Source organism: Aspergillus uvarum (genome assembly GCF_003184745.1).
Source record: "Aspergillus uvarum CBS 121591 unplaced genomic scaffold BO82scaffold_5, whole genome shotgun sequence".
NCBI classification, from domain to species: domain Eukaryota; kingdom Fungi; phylum Ascomycota; class Eurotiomycetes; order Eurotiales; family Aspergillaceae; genus Aspergillus; species Aspergillus uvarum.
Genome location: NW_020291302.1, coordinates 417,508 through 437,708, shown reverse-complemented (window position 1 = coordinate 437,708; position 20,201 = coordinate 417,508). Strand labels below are relative to the sequence as shown.

The window sequence follows — 20,201 nt, the reverse complement described above, 5'->3', positions numbered from 1 at the left end:
ATTGACATCAGATCTCATCCGAAGGACAAAGGCCAAAGCAGCCGTCAAGCAGGCAGAGCCCTCACAGTGCTGTTTACTGCTGACGATCTACCACACTTTCTTAGGAATATCTAATCTTAATCTCACATCTAATTTTACTATATCCAGACTACAAAACTCAACATGAATGACCTCCTTAACTACATCCTCTCGCAGGATCAATTCAGAAAGTGGGTACTTGTCGACTCGACAAGCCAGCCAGCCCTTTGTACCCTCAACCTCACTCAATCCCACATGTCACAAAGTGCCATCTCACTGACTCCAAACCCTTCTGCTACAGAAACCGCCTCCCATCCCTGTACTCCGACTTCCCCATCCACCGTAAGATCAACCCCGAAGGGTACAACACCAACATCGCAGCATGGCAACACGCCCTAGCCAACGCCGCGAAACACGGCTACATCCACTCGACCCCTGCATCCTCGTCGTCGGGTACGAAGCCAAAGGCCAACCATTTGATCCTCCGGGCGGACGAGACTCTTCTCCGTGATTTGGAGATCCCGGAATGCGGGCGGCCTGTGGCGCTAGGAGCTGTTTTTGTGAGCCTCTCTTTTTCCCCCCAAAGTCAAAGGAAATAAGGGTATAACTCTTTTGGGAGCGAGTCTGGCTAACACGAATATGGGTTGGGTTTGGTTTAGGATGAAGCGATCCGGAATCGCACGATGGTGCCGTTGCAGATGTACAAGAATAGTGGGGTGAGCTTGCAGAAACCGGGGTGGGGGATTGATACTTCGGCGTTGAGTCCCTGGGTGGTGATGAGTTGGGGAATGAAGCAGTTGAAGGGGGTGGTTTTGGGGTCCGAGGAAGCGACGCCCCGTCTGCAGGCGCAGGAGTTGGTGCTGGTGGAGAATCTGAAGGTATGTTATCACACGGAGCTGCGATGGAGTTGGATTGGGTGAGGGGCTGATAATTGCTGTGGCTGTGGCTGTGAAACAGGAAGCTGCTGAGAGGGTGGTTAAGAAAGCTACGGCGCAGAATCCGTCGAAGACGGATCTGGTTTATTCTAAGGAGAAGTTTGTGGAGGAGTTCGCTTCCATCCTGGATGAGAAGAGCCAGTTGTCCCATGCGGATCTGGATGTGCTTTTGCTGTATCTGTCCCGCGATAGTGGGGCCATCGCGTATGATGGAAAGGTTTGTTTCTTGCATTTCTTGTTTATGATCGAGGTGTTTATGCCTAATTATGGAGTAGACTATCAGATTTAGACCTACCAACGACTCGCCGAGAGAGATCACGGAGCAAGATACCGCCGTGGCCTCGATCAAGTCGCTCATGGCTACAATGGCCACCCAGGTCGAGAGTCTTGAGAAGAAGATCGACGAGCTGAATATGACTGCGAAGACGGCGCTGCAAAACAACAACCGCGTGTCTGCGCTTTCAGCTGTACGCTCGAAGAAGCTTGCCGAGCACAATCTCAAGCAGAGATTTGATACCCTGATGCAGCTCGAGGAGGTTTATTCGAAGATAGAACAGGCTACGGATCAGGTCGAGTTCGTTAAGGTGATGGAGTCGAGCGCTGGAGCGCTGCGTGGCTTGCATGCACAAATCGGAGGTGCGGCTAGGGTGGAGGATGTTGTGGAGGAGTTGCGTGATGAGATGACGAAGGTGGATGAGGTCGGAAATATCCTGAATGAGGCCGGCCCGCAGATCGACGAGATGGAGATCGACGAGGAGCTTGAGGAGTTGGAGAACAAGGAGCGGGAGGCGAGAGAGGAGAAGGAAGCAGAAGAGATCCGCAACAAACTTGCCGAACTCGACAATCTCGAACAGCGTGCCAAAGAAGCCGCGCGCAGTGCAGCAGCAGAGAAGGATCTTGACTCTGAGCTTGAGGAGAGGTTATCCCGCATGTCGGTTGAAGAGAACCCAAGCGCCACAGCCCAGTGATCAAGGAGCATAGTCTTTAACCGTCGAAGATGATATATACAGAGCATAATGTTTGGCGACCAGTATCACGGAGCATTAGTGATGCATTTCAGTCAATCCACCATTGAACGATTCTGGTGGCAGTGGAGTCTCAGGCGCCACAGCACCTGACATACTGGCATCTACAGGCACACTATCGGAGGGATCTGTGGTATCTGCTGGGAATGAGGCATCTGTCAGCTCCGAAGCAGGTGTGTTGTGCATTGTACTCGACGCAGCGGATTCTTGTGGTGTTGTCGTACGCGCCGCCGCGCGACTCTGTCGCCTAGCGTTGGCAATGAGTTTCTTGAAGTCGTCCTCATGGCTTGTCGACCAAGCAGCTTTATCGAAATCCTTGCGCATGATCGATCCAGGAGCCTCGGATGATGAAGAAGATTGGTTGCCTTGAGTTCGTTCCCAGATGTCGAGTTCACGCAACAAGATTCCATGAGGCTTGGGCGATTTTGAGTCGCAATTAGCGTTCCACAGATTCACCCATTCGGTATGGCGTCTTTGCAGCAGTGGCCGTGGGCCTGTATTGGGGATGCCCAGGTCTTTGAGCTTTTTCCGAAGCATGCTCTCCTTGTATAGAGAATAATTCATGGTTGGAAGTCTCTCGAGTGGTTTGTTCTTGAAATTCCTGTATGGAACCGGCGTAGGCATCGGCATTTGTAGAGAGCTATAAGAGTCAGAACCATTTCTGACGAACATAAGCATGAGAATATCCCTACCCAAAGGATGTTTTGGGGGACGCTTTTGGCGGCGCAGGTTCTCCGGTGCATTTATCAAGATGTGAGAACACGGCTTCGTTCTTCATCCTCCGCTGACATACAGGACAGGCGACAAGTCCATCCGCTGGAAGCCTTTAGCATGCTGCATTGGACAGCTCTTAGGACGTGGAAGAACGTACCTGGAACGAACTCCTCGTCCTGACTATCGTCGATCACCTCAATCACTTCTGCTGGAGCTTGCTGTGTCGGGCCTCCTCTCGCCTGCGACCGCGTCCTCACCCCTTCCACTGACCTCCCCGCAGCAATATCCGCCTCCCTAGAAGTAGTCGCGGTACCGTCTCCGAGCTCCCCAGACACATCTACCTTCCGCTTCTTCGATGCCGGCCAACCTAGATCCCCCTCGCCTGTTTGCGCCGCCGCGGTTGCCGCCTGAGTCGCCAGCTGCAAGACGCTCGGCCTCGCATTCTGAAACGTCTCAACAAGCTCCTGCACCGCCCAATTCTGCCGGAGCTTCAGCTCCTGGTCCGGGCTGCGACACGCGGGACATTTCCCTTCCGTACTGAGACAGCGGCGTATGCATAACGAGCAAAATGTGTGGCTGCACGAGGTGATGACGGGGTTCTCGAAGAAATCCTTGCAGACTTGACATCGGAGGGCGGACTCGAGCGGCGCGAGGAGGGACAGCGGCGTGGCCAGCCAGTCCGTCGAGTCGGGGAGTTCAAAGGTCTGGTGGTCCATTGGGTAGGTAGGTTATCCTATCGGCGGTGGACTATCGCGAAAGCATTGAGGTCTTGAATTGGTTTGGTTGGTACTTCGGAGGCTCTGAAATTCGGTCCAAGTATGATAGACTGGGTCAAAGCAACTCAAGGCTGAGCAAGAGCAGTGCAGGTGAGGGTTGATGTGAGGTACAATTCCGAGGGCGGAATGAATTGGAAACTCTTGGAGCTCTTCTTTGTAGGAAAGTTCACTACTAAGGTAACTTATTGATGGAGGGATGGACTTCGGCGGCGGCGGCGGGTGGCGCCAAGACTGCCGCGGAAAAGAAAGCTGACTGATACGCGTAAAGTGGTTTGGTGGAGCACGCGTCCGTCGGCCGATCTCCGTCTGCTCTACTCCGTACTTTTTGTTGACTTCAAGCAAGAGCGACAAAGCAAGATATTGCGAAACGCGATATTCTGACATCATGGCGATCGCGGACTATAAGAAATACCTGGCGGAGAATGTTCTCAATGAGCAGCGCACGGTGAGTCAACCTAAAAGGGGTGTGTGTTTTGGTCGGGGACTGGGATTCTGATTCGATTCATGTGAATGCTTAGGTCACTTATCGCTCGCTGGGTCGAGCTCTCCGTGTGCATAGCACGTTAGCGAAGCAGTAAGTTCTGCGAGCTGTCCCAATACCATGGAAGCCGGCATGCTAACGGTGATTGATTGCAAGAATGCTGTACGACTTTCACCACAATGAGAACTACAAGAAACCCAACAGCGTCAATGCCACGTATATCCTTACGGGAGTTCAGAAGGCACCCGAGCCAGCGGCCTCCACGAATGGTTTCCAGTCCAGCGCCGATACGGACGATATTCCCCCGAGCAGCCCCTACATAAGCAGCTCTATGCCCAACCAGGATGGCGATGCAGACGAGGTCGCGGTCTCCTCGGTATTGCTTGTGCGCGAGGAAGATCTGGAGGGTGAGTCTGTCGCAGACTTGCGGGACGCGCATGGCTTGGCGTGGAGTCTTATAAGCTGACAATGCGGCTAGATGCGAAAGCAACCTTCCAGTCTATCGCCTCGATATACGTCTACAGCCTACAACCTACTGTGCTGCAGGATCTCAATGTCCTGACGGACGTGGCCCGGGAGACACTGGTCAACCATGCGCAGGAAGACCCGCTGGAGCACGGGTTATCCTGGGGCATGATTCAGAACAGAAATGTCAAGGTTTGTGTCTGTCTTGATTGGTCATTCTCGGTGGTGGCGATTCTAATGCGCTATATGTGGGGTTGTAGAGGAGAACGGGCGCTCGACCACCGGTACCTGCACCTGCACCTGCACCCGCCAAATCGGCTGCACCGGCGAAGAAGCCCACGACGGAAACCAAGCAAGAGGAACCCAAGTCTCAGCAGTCGCTGAAGAGGGAAGATTCCGTCTCATCGACTAGGTCGACGGAGAAGACTGCGCCGGTCAAGAAGGAAAAGAGTAGCATATTCAGTTCGTTTGCCAAGGTCAAGGCGAAGCCCAAGAAGGTGGAAGAGGCAACTCCCGCTTCCTCTGGAGTTGATACGGTTAGTTCACTTCCGGTTCCAGCTGCGGTTGCGAATGCGGGCTAACAGACATATTAGGCGGAACCTAGCGCCTCTGAAGATGGTAAGTCTACGAGAAGCTTTCAGAAAGTGATGGTGACTGATATTGGGCAGTTGTTCTGGACGATGCATCTGAAGACGAGCCTGACGAACTTTTCCCTGACTCGAACAAGTCTGCTTCTACCAGCACGAGGGAGACTCGGAAAGAGCGGGAGGAGAGGCTTCGGAAGATGATGGAGGATGACGGTATGTCACTCTACCCTGCTCCAATAGCAGCTATTGACTTATACAGATGAGGAAGAAGATGAAGAAATGCCTGATGCCGCACCGTCGCCTGAAGAGGAGTCCAATGTCATCGACCAACCACCGCCTAAACCGGCCGAACCCAAGGAAGAGGTGATTGTCCGCGCAGGCCGTCGACGAGGAAGGCGCCAGGTGATGAAGAAGGAGACGGTCAAGGATGAGGAGGGCTACCTGGGTGAGATTGACCTCGGTGCACATTTCTCTCGGAAGAGATTTACTGACTATTTGGGCCAGTCACCGTCGAAGAGCCGAGCTGGGAGTCATTTTCGGAGGACGAACCAGCACCGCCGCCCAAGAAGAAGCCGGCCGTGAGTGCCCCGAAGGGAAAAGCCGGGCCTAAAGCTGGTCAGGGCAGCATCATGTCATTCTTTGCAAAGAAATAGCGAGCCAGTAATTGAGGCGAGGGTGGAGGCACAATACAAGAGCGGAGCTGTGTACACACTGCACTGTACAACGTAGAGATCTCTATCAGACAACTAGAGTGTCGAGTCACAAGTCATACGATGCAGGCAGAAGGTGCAAGTGCAACAATGCAATGCGACGCGACCAAGTGACGGCCTCGGCGCCGATCCCTGTTGATCTTCTCCGCATTTCTGGCCCGCATTCCAACTTCCTTCCCCTTGTCACCTCCGTCACGCCCACCAGTCCACTTTCCCATCATGTCTCCTTCTCTTCTCTTCTTTTTGCCTTTCTATTTGTGGGATCTTCGTTTGTCTCATACTGTGTCGCACTCTGCCGACATCTCCGAATACCTAGGCTCGTCATGACACGCTCTGCGGCACTAATCGTCGTTCTAGCAGCCAGTATAGGCGCTACAGGTACTACAGTTCGCGATGAGCAGGCGATTCTGCGGCGTTCCTGTCCTGACTATCTATCCTATTCCTCTGTCGGACAGTAAGTTGCGACTTCTAATCTTCCAACTCCAAAGGTCCCAACTAATCCCCCGCAGTGCCCCGTACAGCGGCGGTGCCTTGAATCTGCCGTTCCAGCGCCCTTCTGTCGATTGTCGGACCTTCTCATCACCGGCGGTAGAGACTGTCATTGAGGATGTGACGTCGCGGATGGTAGACAAAGACCTCGCGCAGCTGTTCCAGAATGCCTTTCCCAATACGCTAGACACGACCATCCGCTGGCACGTCAACGGGACCCAGACACCAACATCAACAGATTCCCCAAAGCGGAAGCGAGCTAACAACGCACCTCAATGGCAAGGGCTGCAGTCCTTCATCGTCACCGGCGACATCAACGCCGAATGGCTGCGCGACTCGACCAACCAGCTCTCCGGCTACCAGGCCTTGGCCAAGAAGGATTGGGCCCTCTACAACCTCATCCTGGGCGCCATAAACACCCAGGTTGAATACGTCATCCAGTCCCCCTACTGCAATGCCTTCCAGCCGCCGTCCGCAAGCGGCATTTCACCGGCCAGCAGCAGCCAGCAGGACACCGTCACGCCACCGTACAACTCCTCCGTGGTTTTCGAGTGCAAGTACGAGCTCGACTCGCTGGCCAACTTCCTCGCGCTGGGCACCCAGTTCCACGAGCACACCGACTCGACCGAGTTCCTGACTCCGCGATGGTACCAAGCCCTCGACACTGTGCTACGGGTCATCGACGCCCAGTCCCAGCCCACCTTCAACGCCGCCCAGCAGTACGTAACGAACGAGTACACCTTCCAGCGCCAGACGACCCTGGGCACCGAGACCCTCAACCTCGCGGGGACTGGCAACCCGCTCAACGGCGGCACGGGGCTCATCCGCAGCGCCTTCCGGCCCAGCGACGACGCCACCATCCTGGGCTTCTTCATCCCCCCGAACGCCATGATGGCCGTGCAGCTGCAGAAAACCGCCGCGGTGCTGCGTCGCCGCGCCGCGGCCGACGACGGGAACGCCAACGCAACCCACATCGTCGCCGTCGCCGATGACCTGCAGTCCCGCGGGGAGAAGCTCGCGCAGGCCGTCCAGGAGCACGGCATCGTCAATCACCCGGTGTACGGCGACGTCTACGCCTTCGAGGTGGACGGGTACGGCTCACGCATCCTGATGGACGACGCGAACGTCCCATCGCTGCTGTCGTTGCCGCTCCTGGGCTTCGTCGACCAGCAGGATCCGGTCTACCAGAACACCCGCAAGATGATTTTAAGTCCTGCGGGAAATCCGTACTATCTGACCGGCACGGATTTCCATGGTATCGGCGGTCCACATAGTATGTTTTCCTCTGTCTCAGCTTGCATACCCTCAGGAGAACGGGGAGCTAATCTGTCTTTGTTTCGTGTAGTCGGTCTGCAGAATGCATGGCCCATGTCCCTGCTCGTCCAAGCGATGACAACAGACAACACAACCGAGATCACCGAGTGCGTGAACCTGGTCCGCAACTCGAGTCTGCTAGGCTTGGTCCACGAGTCGATCAACGTGAACAACATCTCCACGTACACGCGGCCGTGGTTCGCGTGGGCGAACTCGGTCTTCGCGCAGACAATCCTCAAGCTCGCCGCGGAGAAACCCGCTTTGGTCTTTGGGGAGGGGGCCGAGCCGTATGTTGTCGAGTAGAGAGCGCGTTTGGAGCTACGGGTAGGAGGAGCCTGGACTCGGAGACATATGACGGACGCCCGCTGGTGTTGCCATTGGTCTGTGGTCTCTATGAGCGTGTACATACATCTTACTCCAATAGCATAACGAGCATTCAGTCCATATGCCGCGAGGCTAGATTCTGCTCGGCCTCTTCTGCATCGAGGGAATTAAAAGTGCTCATAAGTCTACATTAAGCTCGTCATCTTGTGAGTTAATACATACAGAAACTTGAAAAGAAGTCTGTTTACACCAAGACTCTCCTCAACCCCTCCGTACCGCCCAACACCCTCCGCCCAGTAACCGGACATCTGCCCCGCCCACTCTCCCACTTCCCCCGCCGACTACCCTTCGCTTTACTCTTCCCCTCCTCACCCTCCCCATTTCCAGCTTCACCCCTCGCTTGCTTAACCTGTTGCGCATCCAGCGCTAAATCCTCCTCCTCCCACGGCGCACCGGCCGCGGCCTCCCCATCCATGAAATCAATCTGCCGCTGATGCTCCCCGTTCAACCAGTGGAATACACACACATAGCAGAACACATAACCCGTCTGACAGGCCGTCGGGTTAGTCAACGTGTTCAAACAGACGGGACACGCCTGAGCGGTCTCCGAGTTTGCGGGGGGCAGTGGAACGGTGAAGATGGGGAGGTACGAGGATGCGGAGATGGGGATGCGACGGTCCTGGGGTTCTTGTTCCTGTTGCTGCGTGTCGCTGGTCGGGGACTTGAGGGCTGATTTAAGCTGCGGGGAAGATGCGGATGATTTCTCGTCGGCGTTCTTCGGATCTTTCGTGGTGGTGGATCTACGTTGCGAGGGCGGGATCATCCCGTTGGCTACGGGCGCGGGAAGATCCAACACCTCCGTGGCTTTGCGGGCGAGCTGCCGCGAGAAGTCGCTGGCGTGGTACCATTCCAGGAACTTGAGAGCGAAGATGGAGGCCGGGAGGAAGTAGCGGAGCGAGGTGAGGAGTTGGGCGTGCAGGTTCTGCGGGCTCAGGAGGCCTAGGAGGCTGGAGCCAGGGCGGGAGCGGGAGCGAGAGGGAGTGGCGGGCGTTGGGGGAGGGTCGAGGACCGCGGCGATGGCGCGGTGGTCGGCGGAGCTGAGGCGGCGGATGCGGGTGCCGATCAGCCACAGGAACGGGGAGGAGTACTTGGTGTTGTCGAAGAGGTAGGCGAGGTTGAACGCGAGGATGGTCAGGTAGTAACCCGCGTTGAGGGAGGGGTAGATGTTCCGCAGGAACCATTTGTAGTAGTGGAAGAGCCGCTGGCGCAGGGTCGGCCGCGGCGGGAGCTCGTCGCCTGGGTTGTAGCGCGGCCCACCGCTCATGATCAGCGAGGCGTGCGGCGCCGCGTGGATGTCGTACCCTTCGTCGAGTTTGCGCTTGAGGTACGGAATGCCCACCATGATGAGGAGGTTCTTCCACACATCCCGCGTGCGGAGTTTGAGGGCGTCGCGCACGGGGCCCGGAGCGCCGATCTGGGCGCGCGGAATCTCGCCATTCTTCGTGAGCAGGACCCGTTCGCGCTTCAGGGAGTAAAAGTTCTCCGTGAAGGAGCCGCCGAAGGTGCGGAGGTAGTATCGTTCGACGAGGAGGGAGAGAATGGCGTAGATCTCATCATAGGAGTTGAGGATTCGGAGGAGGTATCGCGGGTGGCGGTGGGTGGCGACTGCGAGAATGTAGCGGATGGATGGGGGGAGGAGATCGGAGAGCTGTTGTTCGGCGAGGAGCTCTGCAATGCTGCGGATTAGTTGGGAGTGGATTGTGAGATAAGAGGTGGTTTGGGCTGGACTTACCGAAGAGAGACGGCTTCAACTCGTCGAATTCCTGCTGCAGACTCGGTAAGTACTCCATACTGTTGTGGCAGTGGCAGTCATCATCCCCTGGAGGGCGACAGGGGTGAATTAGAGATAGAGTTGTGGGGGAAATAGGGTAGAAGGATTGAGGAGGGAGATTGATCCAATGGTGGTCGGGACAAGATGCGGAGGAGAAGCGCTGGGGCTGAGCCGAGGCTTATCGGCCGGCCGCCTTCCACTCCGCTTCGGTCTTGCTGCTGATGGTCCGGCAGATCAACGGCCTGGAATACTGACACTCTTACCCACCAAATTCTCCGTTCCATGAAAGCCATGATGATCCTAAACCCGATCCTGTCAACCTTCTCCGGAACATCCAACTGATTACAGTCGATTCGAAGACTACAAGACCGAGACAAGACAAAAGCTTTCTGGTACATGAACTGAGTTGCTCCTCCTATTATACATGGTCCGACGTCTGGCTGAGATGTTGGAAATAAGGCCTGGATCACAGCCACAGGTCGCCGTGATGTGGCTGCAGTAGCGACGGCTGCTAAGACAACTTTCCCAGCCGAAATTCTGGAAGCACATTCAAAGAGCACATGATTCCATCTTCATCAAGCAAGCTGAGCAAGCCAGGCATTCTCCATCACCACACTGACAGACACAGGTTCGACACGCCCGGAAGTACGAGCAAAAGGTAGTACTGTATTTCCGCTCCACTGCCCCAAACAAACCACACAGCAAGCCTCACACAACCCATTTTTCTCACCCTTCGACGTCAACGATTTTTCGCATGCTCATTCTCTCCTTTCGACTCCATGGCAGCCGCCTGGATAGCCTCATCCCGGATCTGCATCAACTGTTCCATCTGTCTCCCCTCCGCGACCGGCTGCAGGGCTCCTACCGCAACCTCGATACACCTTACGACCAGCCGCGCGACCTCCCCCTGCGCAGCAGAAACCGGAAGTACCTCGCGCGCCATCATGGGAACCCACATCAGCACGCACTGTACCGCACGGCGTGGATCCCCCAGCTGCGCGTGCAAGCGAAACAGCATCACATAGTCTTCCACGCTGCGCGGCGCTCCCTGCAGCGGGATCCTGCGCCACAGCTTCCAGAAAGTCTCGTAGTCGCCGTTCTGGAACAGCATGGTCATGAGGCTTCGCGCGTCGTCAGGGTGGTAGGGGAGGTGGAGCGCGGTGATCATTCGTGAGATTCGGGTGGCTGCATCGTCGTCCTCTTGATCACTGGCGGGTGTGCTGGGTGCGAAAAAATCATCATCAAGCGTATCAGTATCGACCGTGGTTTTAGGCTGCGGGGGTGAAAAGATAGCGGCCTGGTAGAGCATGGCGAACGTTCCCATGACGAGGACCGGCGTCCCCTGAAGAGATAGGTACTCTAGCACGCGCAGAGCCAGCTCTTTGTCCGCGTCCGGCACCTGATCGGGGAACTCTGCATCGTTGGGGGCGCGGGGGGTTAAGAGAGTGGAGACGACGGAATAGCCCAAATGATCGGAGACGGCGCCTCCCGCTGCGGTGTGTTCGCCAAATGCCTCGTAGAGGGTCTGCTTGCTCGGCCCTGAGGGAAGCTTGTGATGGTGGTCGGCGATGACGGCTTCGAGCTGGTTTGTTGTTGGTGGTGGAAAACTCCGCGGGTGTCTAGCAGGTCTAGAACTCGGCGCTGGGGAAGTATAGCAGTGGATTTGGAGTAAACACGGGGTTTGATGGCGCGGTACCGTTGCGATCTTGGCCGAGGGTATTCTAAATCGACTTCCTGATCTAAACCAGGGTAATCTGAGAAGAAGCCCACTCATTCTTTTGGTTGTAGACGGTTGCTGAGGATAGAAGACACGGTCCCATCACACAACTACTACTCAGAAGGCTAGGCTAACCGCCGTCATCTCCTCATCGGATGCGGGGAAGCGCAATGCTACTAAGCCAGAATGGGCTGAGCGCCCCACAGAAGCCCAGGAACCATGCAAGTGACAGCCGCCCCTACCGCCGAATACACCGCCTGCAGCGGCAGAACACTCGTGACCTCGCAACGGATTTCGCGATTTGTGGGATGAACAGGCCCAGAAAAAAGGCGGGGCGAAGTGGTAGGTTTTGGCGGTGGCAGAAAATATCCTCCCAATCTGGAATGGCTTCATTTTCGCCGGCGGGGCTACAGCTACAGTACACTGCGCTTCGAAGAGAGGCACAGCCAGGCCAACTGTATCAGACCACTAATATATACCTCTCAATAAATACGAACCAAAACTACTACGCGTAGAGGGCGACAGCACTCTCCTCAGTCACTACAAACTATCTCATCTCTCAGTCCTGGTCGCCAAAAGTTGAAGAATCGTTCGTGAACATTGGGATATCGATAAGCCAACCAATCAAGCCAAGAAATGCTCCCTGTACAATACACCCGCAACACACTCATATAGACCAAACAAGCACGCAACACCAGCCTCAGAAAATCTTCCCCAGAACCCGCTTCGTATCCGCCCCCAGATCCTTGAAATCATCCGAACTCTTATCCCGTCCCAACTTGACCTCATTCTGCCTAAACACCCGCCGCACCTTGACATTGACATCCTTCTTCTCCTTGCCTGCCGCAGCAGCAGCAGCAGCAGTTCCCTGGTCCTTCTCCAACCTCCGCCTCTCCTTCTCCTCATTCTTCCTCCGCATCCCATCCAACACCTTCCCGCGTTCGACCCCCTCCAAGAACACCTTATCCTCCTTCCTCGCCTTCGAATCCTCCGCCCGCTGCCGCGCCTCGCGCTCCGACCGCTCGCGCGAGATCTGCTCCTGGAGATCACTCCACTTGAAGCCCCGCAGGTACTTGAGGTTGAGGATGTCATCGTGGTAGAACCCGCCCTTCCGCCCACCGATAATGTTCCCGTTCAGCGCCTCGGCGCAGATCTTGGCCGTCTTCTTGCTGGCAAACTCCAGCCACCCGTCCGCGTAGGTCTTGCGCTTGTTCGTGGTGCGCCGCTTCTTCGTCTCGGGTGTCAGGAAGACGCGCGTGATCGGGCCGAAGCCACGGGCTTCGATGAGGTTTTTGAGGGCGAATCTGTTGGTAAAAGGGTTAGCGGGGCGGGGCTTCCAAGACGTGGGGGATTCTGTGGAAGAGGGACTATGCCATACGGTTTGAGATGCGGCGGAAGCGAGCTGAGATAGACGACGCCGGTCTTGTTCTTCTTGTCCTTCTTGAGGACCGGGGATTTCTTCTTGGATGACGATGCAGTAGTAGCAGCATCTTCTTGTGCGGCGGCGGCATCCTCTGCTGCGATGTCTTCTTCGGGTTCATCTTCGTCCCCGGAGGCGTCCGTAGCAGCGCGAGTCGTGGGTTTCTTGGCCTTGCCCTTGCCCTTGCCCTTGCCCTTGGGTTTCTCATCCTCACTGTCCGATGCTGCATCGAGATCGGAGTCGTCCGAGTCCAGCCCGTGCAGGTTGTCGGTGTCGTTCACGCGGCGCCGTTTGGCGGAGCGCAGCGCGCCTTTGCTCTGTGCTTCTTCGTCGGCGGCCGAGTCGTAGCCCTGGTCTTGTTCGTCGTCATCGCTGACGGCGAGATCGAAGGGGTCGTTGCGTTTGCGCGAGGTCATTTTTTTTTTGTTTGTGGTAGTGTTGGCTGCGCAATCTGCCTACAATAAAGTGCTTTCGATGGAGGGCATTTAGAGTTGCATGGAACTTTTTTGCCGGGCGGCCGGCCGTTGCTTGGCCTGTGCACCGCCCGGTCTGGTGGGCCAATCGGGGAGGAGAAGTTGCGGACTCTCTCTTCCTCTTCTTGCTTGTAGATCATTCTAGGTACAGTTCTACTTTGCACTTTTACATATAGAATTTTAGATCTCTAAGAACGGTCGCAGGATGTATTTCAAATGCATGCAATCAATCTAGAAACCGCACAGCCTCTAGCATCAAACATGTAATGTATATGCTCTATGTACAAGACTCTGTACTCCGTCACCTCAAATGTCTCGGCGAAGGATGGGTATGAACAAATGGTATAGACACACAACTCAACTCTCGGTTCCCCGCTCCCCCCCTAACGCCTAAATCTTTCGGAAGATCTCCAAAGAACTAAACACATAGATATGTCCCTATATACCGAGGGACCACTTCAACCGTTCATAGACGAAGAACCCGGTGGCTGTCATGGGGACGATCTTCATATATCCAATCGTCAGACCGACCCAGAAGCCTCGGAAGCCTCGCTCCAGCATAATGGTGCGGGCCGTCTCCACGATCCCCAACCGATGGCCGTCCCCGACGACGCCTCCGACCTGCATCCGGCGTCGGATGACCTCCAGCGGGTACGAGGACGTCTGGGATACCAGCCCCGCCAGAGCACCAGAGGTAAGTTCCGCAGCGGCGGTCAGCTGTAGTCGCCGAGAGCCCTTCTGTGATTGGGCGGTCGATTCGGATTGGGGGATGGTGGTGTAGGGGGCGAGGGAGGGGGAGCGCAGCCAGTCGCCGACGGTGTCGTGAGTCAGGAAGGACATGCCAGCGTAGGGAAGCATTCCCAGAAGCGTCGGGGCGAAGCCACGGTAGAAGTTCGCCAGTCCCGAGTGCGGAACGGCTTTGGTTACGGCGGCAGAGACGGTCTCGGCCGTCGTCGTGATGGGGCCTTGCGTCGCAGATACCCCGCTGGACGTCGAGGGGGGCGTCACCCGTTCGTGGTAGATCTGGCGGAAGATGTCGGTGAACGAAGAGCGAGCGGTTCGTTTCGTCTCGAACGCTAATCGCACTCTGATCAACTCTAGCGGGTATGTGAAGAAGACCGACGTGATGCCCGCCATACTCCCCGAGACGAGTCTGCGCAGCGGCGTTTCCTTGTCCGGAGACGGGATCATCAACGCCCGGTACTGCTCGTATGCAAGGAATTTAATCGCAGCGTAAGGGAAGATACGGAGGAGGGTCGCAGAGTGTCCCTTGAAGAGACCTTGGAGGCCTTCGCGGTGTTTGATGTCTCGAATGGCCGCGACGAGGCCAAACCAACTGCCCGTGTATTTTGCAAATTGCGGATTCGAGGCCTGAAAAAGAATCTTGACCCGATCGAGGGGCGCGACAACGGTTTTGGCCTACGATATTTTTTCCGCTGTCAGTCCATGCATCTATCGCCAGCTGCAACTTTTGAAATCATGAGGGGGGGGGGAAAGAACCTACCGCACACCCCGCTAGACCTCCCGCAACACCGCTGCGTACGATATAGTCTACGCTGCGCTTGTTCACCTCTTTCGTGGCCCGGCGGCCGTTTTGTACTTGGTGTGGGGAAGACGCATCGTCCACCGCGGTCGCCTGTGTCGTGCCCACGGCTAACCTCTCTTTTGCGTCACTGGTTGCTGGACCTCGGGCCGGCCTTGACTGAGCGACTTGCTCCATTGAAAACGGCTGTGTGCAGGGCTGAAAGGACTATTTGACTGGAAGGAGAGTAATTCGACTTTTAATGATGGACCGGTCAGCGGCGGCGCATAATCTGATACCGTCACCGGGTTCGACGCAGTCCTGGCGCGAGGTCGAATCTGAGGTTATCGAGCAGGTCACGGGCTAACGGATAATGGCGGCCATGGATATGGTCGTCAAAGGTAATGTAGGAGGGAGGGAGAAGTTGGCGCGGGAGAATGTGAGAGAATGTGCGGGGAGGGGAATGTAGAGGACAAGAAAGGCCGCAGCAAACCGAGGGGGCAGATAAGCCTAGAGATGATCAGCTGGCAAAGTCACCACTCTGATTCTGCATTTGATTTGATTATTATTTGGGACTGAACCAACAAGTCGGAAGAGGCAAGACAGCATGCGGCACCCTCTGGGGCGGCCTGAAGGGAAGGGCGGAAACTCAAGATTCAGACGGAGATGACGTTACAGCCCTGACATGCCGATACCTGCCGCCGACACCTATTCGTGCTGCAGTTACCGTCATATAACAGCTCTGCATCCGACTGGGTGGCGGAAGTGGATTTCTCCCTTTGGGGAGGCCAACCGTAGCCGAGTAATTATTCAGGCGCATCACAATTGATACCTGAGGCGGCAGCAGCAGCATCATCATCTTCTTCTCAATTCAGCTGTTCTGCTTGCTGTTACTGCTTCCAGCCCCTGCGTTCACTACATATAGAAATACACTTTACAAGTTAAGACCATGTATGTCTTGGATGCAGGCCTCTTTCGAGGCGCGACAATTGCTGGATTCAATACTTATATACTCCTCCCGTCAGTGTTCAGTAGAGGGCCAAAATAAGATCCCCCGCTCTGCTCCCACAGCTTTTCTTCGATATGCATGTATATATAGAGTGAGAAGCTGAATTTGACAAAAGTAATCATGGTCACATCGCTCATGCAAGTTCTATCAAAAACTCCTTTTTCTCAGTGGCTATAGCCACCCAAATGTATAGCCTCGACCAGGCACAGATCCGATAATCCTATAACACCTCTAGTCCCAGAACAGAAAATCAATGAAAACGAGACGGCAGCTGCTCTAGAAGTGGTAGCGTGTGCCTTGTCTAGTCAGGGGCTTGCCTTGGCGATTGGTTGCCTTGATTTCTTTAGACTCGTCGACGGCTCGTTTGGCTCGTTTGGTCGGGCGTGAGGCATCCACGTGAAGGTGTCCATTGTCGTTGATGCCCGTATTGTTTCTCCAACGCATACAGCGATGCTTGTTGTCGTCCACATACGTCTTGTTGCGCGTCATGACTCGCTTGCTGGGGATTTCCTCCGACTCTGCCCGTTCTGCAGTCTGCTCTAAATACTCCTTGCGGTGTTGCATGTAGGTAACGACCTTGTCACGCTGCAATTGTAACTCCTTGCGTAGCCTGGACTCTCGGTTACCACGGGAGTCTAGCCAGTCAAGCAGCTGCTCGATAGCATCTGGCTCGTCATAGTAGCCCCATTCGGTTGCGTTCGTCAGTCGCGTTGGTCCTTCCTCTTGTTTCTTGCGCTCCGCTGGCGTGGTCTGGAACTCCTTGAAGTATTGCTTCTTGTATTCGTCAGATACGTCAATGAAGCCCACGCGTTCCAACTCATCCGGACCTTGGACCCATAAGCGGCCGTTCGCGTATTGTGCCTCGGCTGTGGAGCTGTTGGGCATGCCTCCATATGGCATCGCGTTTCGTTCAAACCACCAGTAGCGATTGCAGAAACGGTCCTTGCCGAGGCATCTGGTTCGCGGGCAGTCGGCTTCCCTCAGATCATTGTCGATAACATCGATCTTATCTTCGAGCTTCTTAACTGCGGCTTTCTGATCTTCGATCTTCTTGAGCACTCTTTGATACTGCTTGGTACCTTTAGGTTGCTTGGCCAATTGTTCTTTCCGCTCGCGCTCCTCTTCTTGCTTGCGCTTGCGCTCGAGTTGTCTGTCCAAGCCACCGCGAAGACTCCGCTGGGGAGCTGCCTCTTGGTCTGAGTTATCGGAATCACCGTCAATGCCAGTCATCTTGGAGTCCTCCAGGGCGTCCAATTCCGGCACAGGCGATGGAGACTTCTCGGGCTCCGGCTGGAGAGCCTTGCGCTCCTGGTGTAAGCGACGAAGATCTTCGAGACTGTTGAACAACGACAAGTCAATAAGGAAACTTCCCAGACAAGCACAGACTCAACAGCATGAATGATGTATAGCCAAAGTCAACGGGTGGGTGCGGATTTATAATACTTACACTACTTTGCGTGCTTTCTGGTATTCGATCTTCTCCTTGCGGAACTCCGTCATCTGGTTGCTGCACTCCTCGAGGTAATTTCGAATCGCTTTCGTTTCAAGACTGAGCATGCAGATGATTTGCAATGCATGGATGCGAAGGTTGATATCCATGGTGGCGTATTGATACTGAGCGGTTTCCTGGGTTGGTTCGGCATCCAAGGGAGCAAGATGTTCGAGGATTTTGTTGCACACTTCCTTCATGCGCGGGCGGCCTGAAAGTCGATTGAGGAGCCCGACCATGACCAGTTCCCATCCACCATTCCGGAAATCCCGTTTCCGCAGACGCTCAATCCAACCATACTCTCCGAACATATCGGCGGCTCGGTGAACTGGGATCTCCTCTGCGCTAGAACCCTCACGCTCGGCCTGCGCCTTCAGGTTTTCCGCTTCTGCCTTGGCTAGGCTACTCCGAGTCGTCATTCTTGTCACCACCGGCTCCGGTTCGGGGGTAGGCTCTTCCTCCTCCTCTTCTTCCTCTTCCGCCTCCGATTCGCCGGATTCTTCGTCAGGGAGTTCTGGAAGAGGAATTTGCACAGCACCCTCTTCATCCTTCTCCGCATTGACGAGCTTCTTTAGCACAGCGCAATGAATTTCAACAAACAGCTCACAGTCCACGTCCTCAGAAGAGAATCGCATGGCCTGAAAGAAGTCATCGAAAGTGAAGGAGTCCAGTTGAAAGACCTCACAGTAGACATTGAGCGTATTCCACGTTTCCAAAAGACGTCCCACAGATTCCATCTCGAGAGTACTGTGCAGGAGCTCTTCATCATCGGAGTCATCAACTTCGTCGGTGGTCATATAGCGAAGAGCTGGGCGCTGCTTTTTCTTCTCGGGGTTTGGCGCAATATCCAAATCCTCAATAGGATACTTAATAGGCGGAGGTGTCGGCTCCTTCGGAGGTTCGACCTTGACAACCACGGCGGGAGGTTGCGGTTGCGGTTGCGACTTCTTCTCCGTTTCCTGAGGCTTGGGGGGACGAGCGGCTCCGTTAGCCTTATGCGCAAGGAGGAACGATGGATTGCCGTTCAGAGACCGCTGATATTCCAAAAATTGGGCTTCTTTCGAGCGAACAAGTTCTTGTTGCGATGGCTTGAGCTTTTGTCCCTTGACTGCGGGTTTCAGTTCTGGTAGTTGCTGCGAAGCGAAGAAGCCGAAGAAGCCCTCCTGGTCGGCCTTTTTCATAGCCTTCTTTTCTGCAACCTTGGCGCCATACTGCAAGTGTTTCGGGACTTCGGTCGGTATCCTGTATTCCTCGGCGATCGAAGGTTTTACCAACCAAGGAGCGCCATTCCACGACTCCCGCGTCACGTTGTTCTTGATGAAGGCGCGCAGCATTTGCTTGGTGAAAGTCTTCCGGTCTCGGGTGATATGGTCCTGATCCAGCAGCGCTTCCTCATTTGGACGGTCCAGAACCTTAACAAGATAGGTACTATGGGCGGGCAGCTTGACGGTTCCATCCGGGTGGAGTTGTTCGGCAAAGTTGGCCTTGTCCCTTATTATACCATGCAAACGAGTATTGTCGTCGAGAAGAATCAGAACGGGTTCCCCTGGATAGAAGTCTTGCTTAAATTCCTGCGGGCTGGGTCAGCATCCGTTTCCATCAGCAGTTCTATATTTCCTCTAGTATGTACCTCAAAGATCTCGTCCACTGCAGTTCATTGTCAGTCTCAGCGATAGCAGATTATAAAGGAAGAATTCAGACGAACCGAGATTGTCGACCCGCGACACTGTGGAAAACTGAATCCTGCGGAGAATTGGTTCTTTCAAGGCGTCGGGGAAAGCACTGTTGACTTCACGCGATTCCTCCATCTAATGTAATGTGTTAGCGGAGGTAACGTAACCCGATCGCCTTTGTCACATACCTCACTCTTCAGAGCCTCGAAAAATGTCAATCCCGAGTGACCCGTGATCTCACAAATAAACCGTTTCTGCTTGTAGAAGTCCATCCGCTGAAGGTAGGGTTCATAGTGAACGAAAACCTCGTTGGTCTCCGGGATGACCCAGACCTACAACTTCAATGAGCCCCATGCACAGACTGAATCGAAAATTCTGACCAAGAGATATACGCACTTCGGAGCTATCATCTTCAATGACAGGCCGTGGAAGGTATTGGACTGGTTTCCGCTTGAATAGGACCTATGGGCACGCGGCGTGAGTTTTGTATTCGAACATTTGTGACCACCCCGCAACTCCCAATCAACTCTAAACTTCGCGCTCCGAGCTCGCCGACGTACCATGGTCTCTTAGGTTGCTGTAGACACGAATCAATCGATCATAGATGGTTCAACGTTTTGCAAGTTGGGAACATGCCTAACATATGAATTGTCCTGTTAGTATAATGGCGCAATGTTGAGAGACAAAGAGAATATCAAAGAAATTGAACACAAAGTGCAGTGCTATTTGCGGCGAGACAAAGGAAGAATTGATACTTCGGGACAATGCGCGCGCATAGTGGACTGGACTCGAAATGGCTTGCAAGGACTTTCATGGGACACTCTCGGGGAGGCGGAAGTGCTGGATGGGCATGGGAGTTAAATTGCAGAAGTATGTGGAAAACTTACCCAAGCGACGCGTGCTGGATCGCGCAACCCACGACTCCGCGGACTAGATGGGCGGAGCACGACACGAGAATTCAACCCGGGAGGAGCGTGGAGTCGCGCGAAAAGGCCGGGACTGAATTGCCGATCTCTAAGCGGGAGAGATATAGGTATCCCAAAAAGAGGCTCCTCTGGTGCGGGGAGGGAAATGCGACGGTGAGGGTGGGTGGGTTTGGGGGGGGGGGGGCGAGTGAGGGTAGTCGGGTAATGAGCCTGTAGAGCGTGTAGAGAGAGAAGAGTAAAGAAGAGGAGGAAGTGGAAGAGGAGGAGGAGGAGGAGGAGGAGAGGTCAAGGCAGAAAGGAGAA

At 54.9% G+C, this 20,201-nt stretch overlaps 10 protein-coding genes across 10 annotated transcripts; 4 read left to right on the top strand and 6 right to left on the bottom strand.

Moving 5' to 3' along the window:
• Positions 1-19: 19 nt before the first annotated feature.
• Positions 20-1,959, top strand: BO82DRAFT_142037 (putative vacuolar sorting protein SNF7 family protein). The gene is made up of 5 exons (XM_025630078.1): positions 20-209; positions 320-578; positions 678-896; positions 976-1,170; positions 1,229-1,959. Exons 1-5 carry the CDS (start codon positions 163-165, stop codon positions 1,919-1,921), a joined length of 1,413 nt encoding a protein of 470 aa, XP_025496115.1. The 5' UTR covers positions 20-162; the 3' UTR covers positions 1,922-1,959.
• Positions 1,960-1,965: 6 nt separating this feature from the next.
• On the bottom strand, positions 1,966-3,623 carry rad18 (E3 ubiquitin-protein ligase RAD18). The gene is made up of 3 exons (XM_025630077.1): positions 2,850-3,623; positions 2,671-2,794; positions 1,966-2,618 (listed from the first exon to the last, which is right to left on the bottom strand). The coding sequence occupies exons 1-3, from the start codon at positions 3,406-3,408 to the stop codon at positions 1,997-1,999; spliced, it is 1,305 nt and encodes a 434-aa protein (XP_025496114.1). The 5' UTR covers positions 3,409-3,623; the 3' UTR covers positions 1,966-1,996.
• Positions 3,624-3,790: 167 nt separating this feature from the next.
• Positions 3,791-5,371, top strand: BO82DRAFT_141996 (uncharacterized protein). Its single transcript, XM_025630076.1, has 5 exons — positions 3,791-3,913; positions 3,987-4,042; positions 4,106-4,356; positions 4,428-4,606; positions 4,675-5,371. The coding sequence occupies exons 1-5, from the start codon at positions 3,854-3,856 to the stop codon at positions 4,993-4,995; spliced, it is 867 nt and encodes a 288-aa protein (XP_025496113.1). The 5' UTR covers positions 3,791-3,853; the 3' UTR covers positions 4,996-5,371.
• BO82DRAFT_350701 (uncharacterized protein) lies at positions 4,844-5,709 on the top strand. The gene is made up of 2 exons (XM_025634226.1): positions 4,844-4,936; positions 5,001-5,709. The coding sequence occupies exon 2, from the start codon at positions 5,281-5,283 to the stop codon at positions 5,581-5,583; it is 303 nt and encodes a 100-aa protein (XP_025496112.1). The 5' UTR covers positions 4,844-4,936; positions 5,001-5,280; the 3' UTR covers positions 5,584-5,709.
• Positions 5,710-5,906: 197 nt separating this feature from the next.
• On the top strand, positions 5,907-8,047 carry BO82DRAFT_350700 (glycoside hydrolase family 125 protein). The gene is made up of 3 exons (XM_025634225.1): positions 5,907-6,165; positions 6,221-7,473; positions 7,546-8,047. The coding sequence occupies exons 1-3, from the start codon at positions 6,035-6,037 to the stop codon at positions 7,815-7,817; spliced, it is 1,656 nt and encodes a 551-aa protein (XP_025496111.1). The 5' UTR covers positions 5,907-6,034; the 3' UTR covers positions 7,818-8,047.
• Positions 8,048-8,082: 35 nt separating this feature from the next.
• On the bottom strand, positions 8,083-9,761 carry pex12 (ubiquitin-protein ligase peroxin 12; the record flags this gene model as incomplete). The annotated part of the gene is made up of 2 exons (XM_025632090.1): positions 9,631-9,761; positions 8,083-9,566 (listed from the first exon to the last, which is right to left on the bottom strand). The coding sequence occupies exons 1-2, from the start codon at positions 9,686-9,688 to the stop codon at positions 8,083-8,085; spliced, it is 1,542 nt and encodes a 513-aa protein (XP_025496110.1). The 5' UTR covers positions 9,689-9,761.
• Positions 9,762-10,064: 303 nt separating this feature from the next.
• BO82DRAFT_350699 (uncharacterized protein) lies at positions 10,065-11,450 on the bottom strand. Its single transcript, XM_025634224.1, has one exon. It carries the CDS (start codon positions 11,441-11,443, stop codon positions 10,409-10,411), a length of 1,035 nt encoding a protein of 344 aa, XP_025496109.1. The 5' UTR covers positions 11,444-11,450; the 3' UTR covers positions 10,065-10,408.
• Positions 11,451-11,876: 426 nt separating this feature from the next.
• On the bottom strand, positions 11,877-13,275 carry BO82DRAFT_350698 (RNA-binding ATPase activator ESF2). The gene is made up of 2 exons (XM_025634223.1): positions 12,765-13,275; positions 11,877-12,690 (listed from the first exon to the last, which is right to left on the bottom strand). The coding sequence occupies exons 1-2, from the start codon at positions 13,220-13,222 to the stop codon at positions 12,087-12,089; spliced, it is 1,062 nt and encodes a 353-aa protein (XP_025496108.1). The 5' UTR covers positions 13,223-13,275; the 3' UTR covers positions 11,877-12,086.
• A 201-nt stretch (positions 13,276-13,476) lies between these two features.
• Positions 13,477-15,372, bottom strand: BO82DRAFT_350697 (coenzyme A transporter). The gene is made up of 2 exons (XM_025634222.1): positions 14,784-15,372; positions 13,477-14,698 (listed from the first exon to the last, which is right to left on the bottom strand). The coding sequence occupies exons 1-2, from the start codon at positions 14,997-14,999 to the stop codon at positions 13,718-13,720; spliced, it is 1,197 nt and encodes a 398-aa protein (XP_025496107.1). The 5' UTR covers positions 15,000-15,372; the 3' UTR covers positions 13,477-13,717.
• A 405-nt stretch (positions 15,373-15,777) lies between these two features.
• BO82DRAFT_326791 (DDT domain protein) lies at positions 15,778-19,602 on the bottom strand. Its single transcript, XM_025632934.1, has 7 exons — positions 19,533-19,602; positions 19,369-19,434; positions 19,161-19,304; positions 19,005-19,107; positions 18,930-18,946; positions 17,258-18,870; positions 15,778-17,146 (listed from the first exon to the last, which is right to left on the bottom strand). The coding sequence occupies exons 1-7, from the start codon at positions 19,533-19,535 to the stop codon at positions 16,087-16,089; spliced, it is 3,006 nt and encodes a 1,001-aa protein (XP_025496106.1). The 5' UTR covers positions 19,536-19,602; the 3' UTR covers positions 15,778-16,086.
• Between the last annotated feature and the right edge of the window lie 599 nt (positions 19,603-20,201).

Coding starts and splice junctions, on each gene's coding strand:
- BO82DRAFT_350699 (XM_025634224.1), bottom strand. CDS start 11,443: ATGAGTGGGCTTCTTCTCAGATTACCCTGGTTTAGATCAGGAAGTCGA.
- BO82DRAFT_350700 (XM_025634225.1), top strand. CDS start 6,035: ATGACACGCTCTGCGGCACTAATCGTCGTTCTAGCAGCCAGTATAGGC. Junction 6,166..6,220: donor TCCTATTCCTCTGTCGGACA/GTAAGTTGCGAC, acceptor AATCCCCCGCAG/TGCCCCGTACAGCGGCGGTG. Junction 7,474..7,545: donor TGGTATCGGCGGTCCACATA/GTATGTTTTCCT, acceptor TGTTTCGTGTAG/TCGGTCTGCAGAATGCATGG.
- rad18 (XM_025630077.1), bottom strand. CDS start 3,408: ATGGACCACCAGACCTTTGAACTCCCCGACTCGACGGACTGGCTGGCC. Junction 2,795..2,849: donor GGACGAGGAGTTCGTTCCAG/GTACGTTCTTCC, acceptor AAAGGCTTCCAG/CGGATGGACTTGTCGCCTGT. Junction 2,619..2,670: donor TCCCCCAAAACATCCTTTGG/GTAGGGATATTC, acceptor TGACTCTTATAG/CTCTCTACAAATGCCGATGC.
- BO82DRAFT_142037 (XM_025630078.1), top strand. CDS start 163: ATGAATGACCTCCTTAACTACATCCTCTCGCAGGATCAATTCAGAAA. Junction 579..677: donor TGGCGCTAGGAGCTGTTTTT/GTGAGCCTCTCT, acceptor GGTTTGGTTTAG/GATGAAGCGATCCGGAATCG. Junction 897..975: donor TGCTGGTGGAGAATCTGAAG/GTATGTTATCAC, acceptor GCTGTGAAACAG/GAAGCTGCTGAGAGGGTGGT.
- BO82DRAFT_350697 (XM_025634222.1), bottom strand. CDS start 14,999: ATGGAGCAAGTCGCTCAGTCAAGGCCGGCCCGAGGTCCAGCAACCAGT. Junction 14,699..14,783: donor GAGGTCTAGCGGGGTGTGCG/GTAGGTTCTTTC, acceptor AAAATATCGTAG/GCCAAAACCGTTGTCGCGCC.
- BO82DRAFT_141996 (XM_025630076.1), top strand. CDS start 3,854: ATGGCGATCGCGGACTATAAGAAATACCTGGCGGAGAATGTTCTCAAT. Junction 4,043..4,105: donor CATAGCACGTTAGCGAAGCA/GTAAGTTCTGCG, acceptor ATTGATTGCAAG/AATGCTGTACGACTTTCACC. Junction 4,607..4,674: donor TTCAGAACAGAAATGTCAAG/GTTTGTGTCTGT, acceptor GTGGGGTTGTAG/AGGAGAACGGGCGCTCGACC.
- BO82DRAFT_350698 (XM_025634223.1), bottom strand. CDS start 13,222: ATGACCTCGCGCAAACGCAACGACCCCTTCGATCTCGCCGTCAGCGAT. Junction 12,691..12,764: donor CTTCCGCCGCATCTCAAACC/GTATGGCATAGT, acceptor TTTTACCAACAG/ATTCGCCCTCAAAAACCTCA.
- BO82DRAFT_350701 (XM_025634226.1), top strand. CDS start 5,281: ATGCCTGATGCCGCACCGTCGCCTGAAGAGGAGTCCAATGTCATCGAC.
- BO82DRAFT_326791 (XM_025632934.1), bottom strand. Junction 19,305..19,368: donor TTGAAGATGATAGCTCCGAA/GTGCGTATATCT, acceptor TTGAAGTTGTAG/GTCTGGGTCATCCCGGAGAC. Junction 19,108..19,160: donor TCGAGGCTCTGAAGAGTGAG/GTATGTGACAAA, acceptor ACATTACATTAG/ATGGAGGAATCGCGTGAAGT.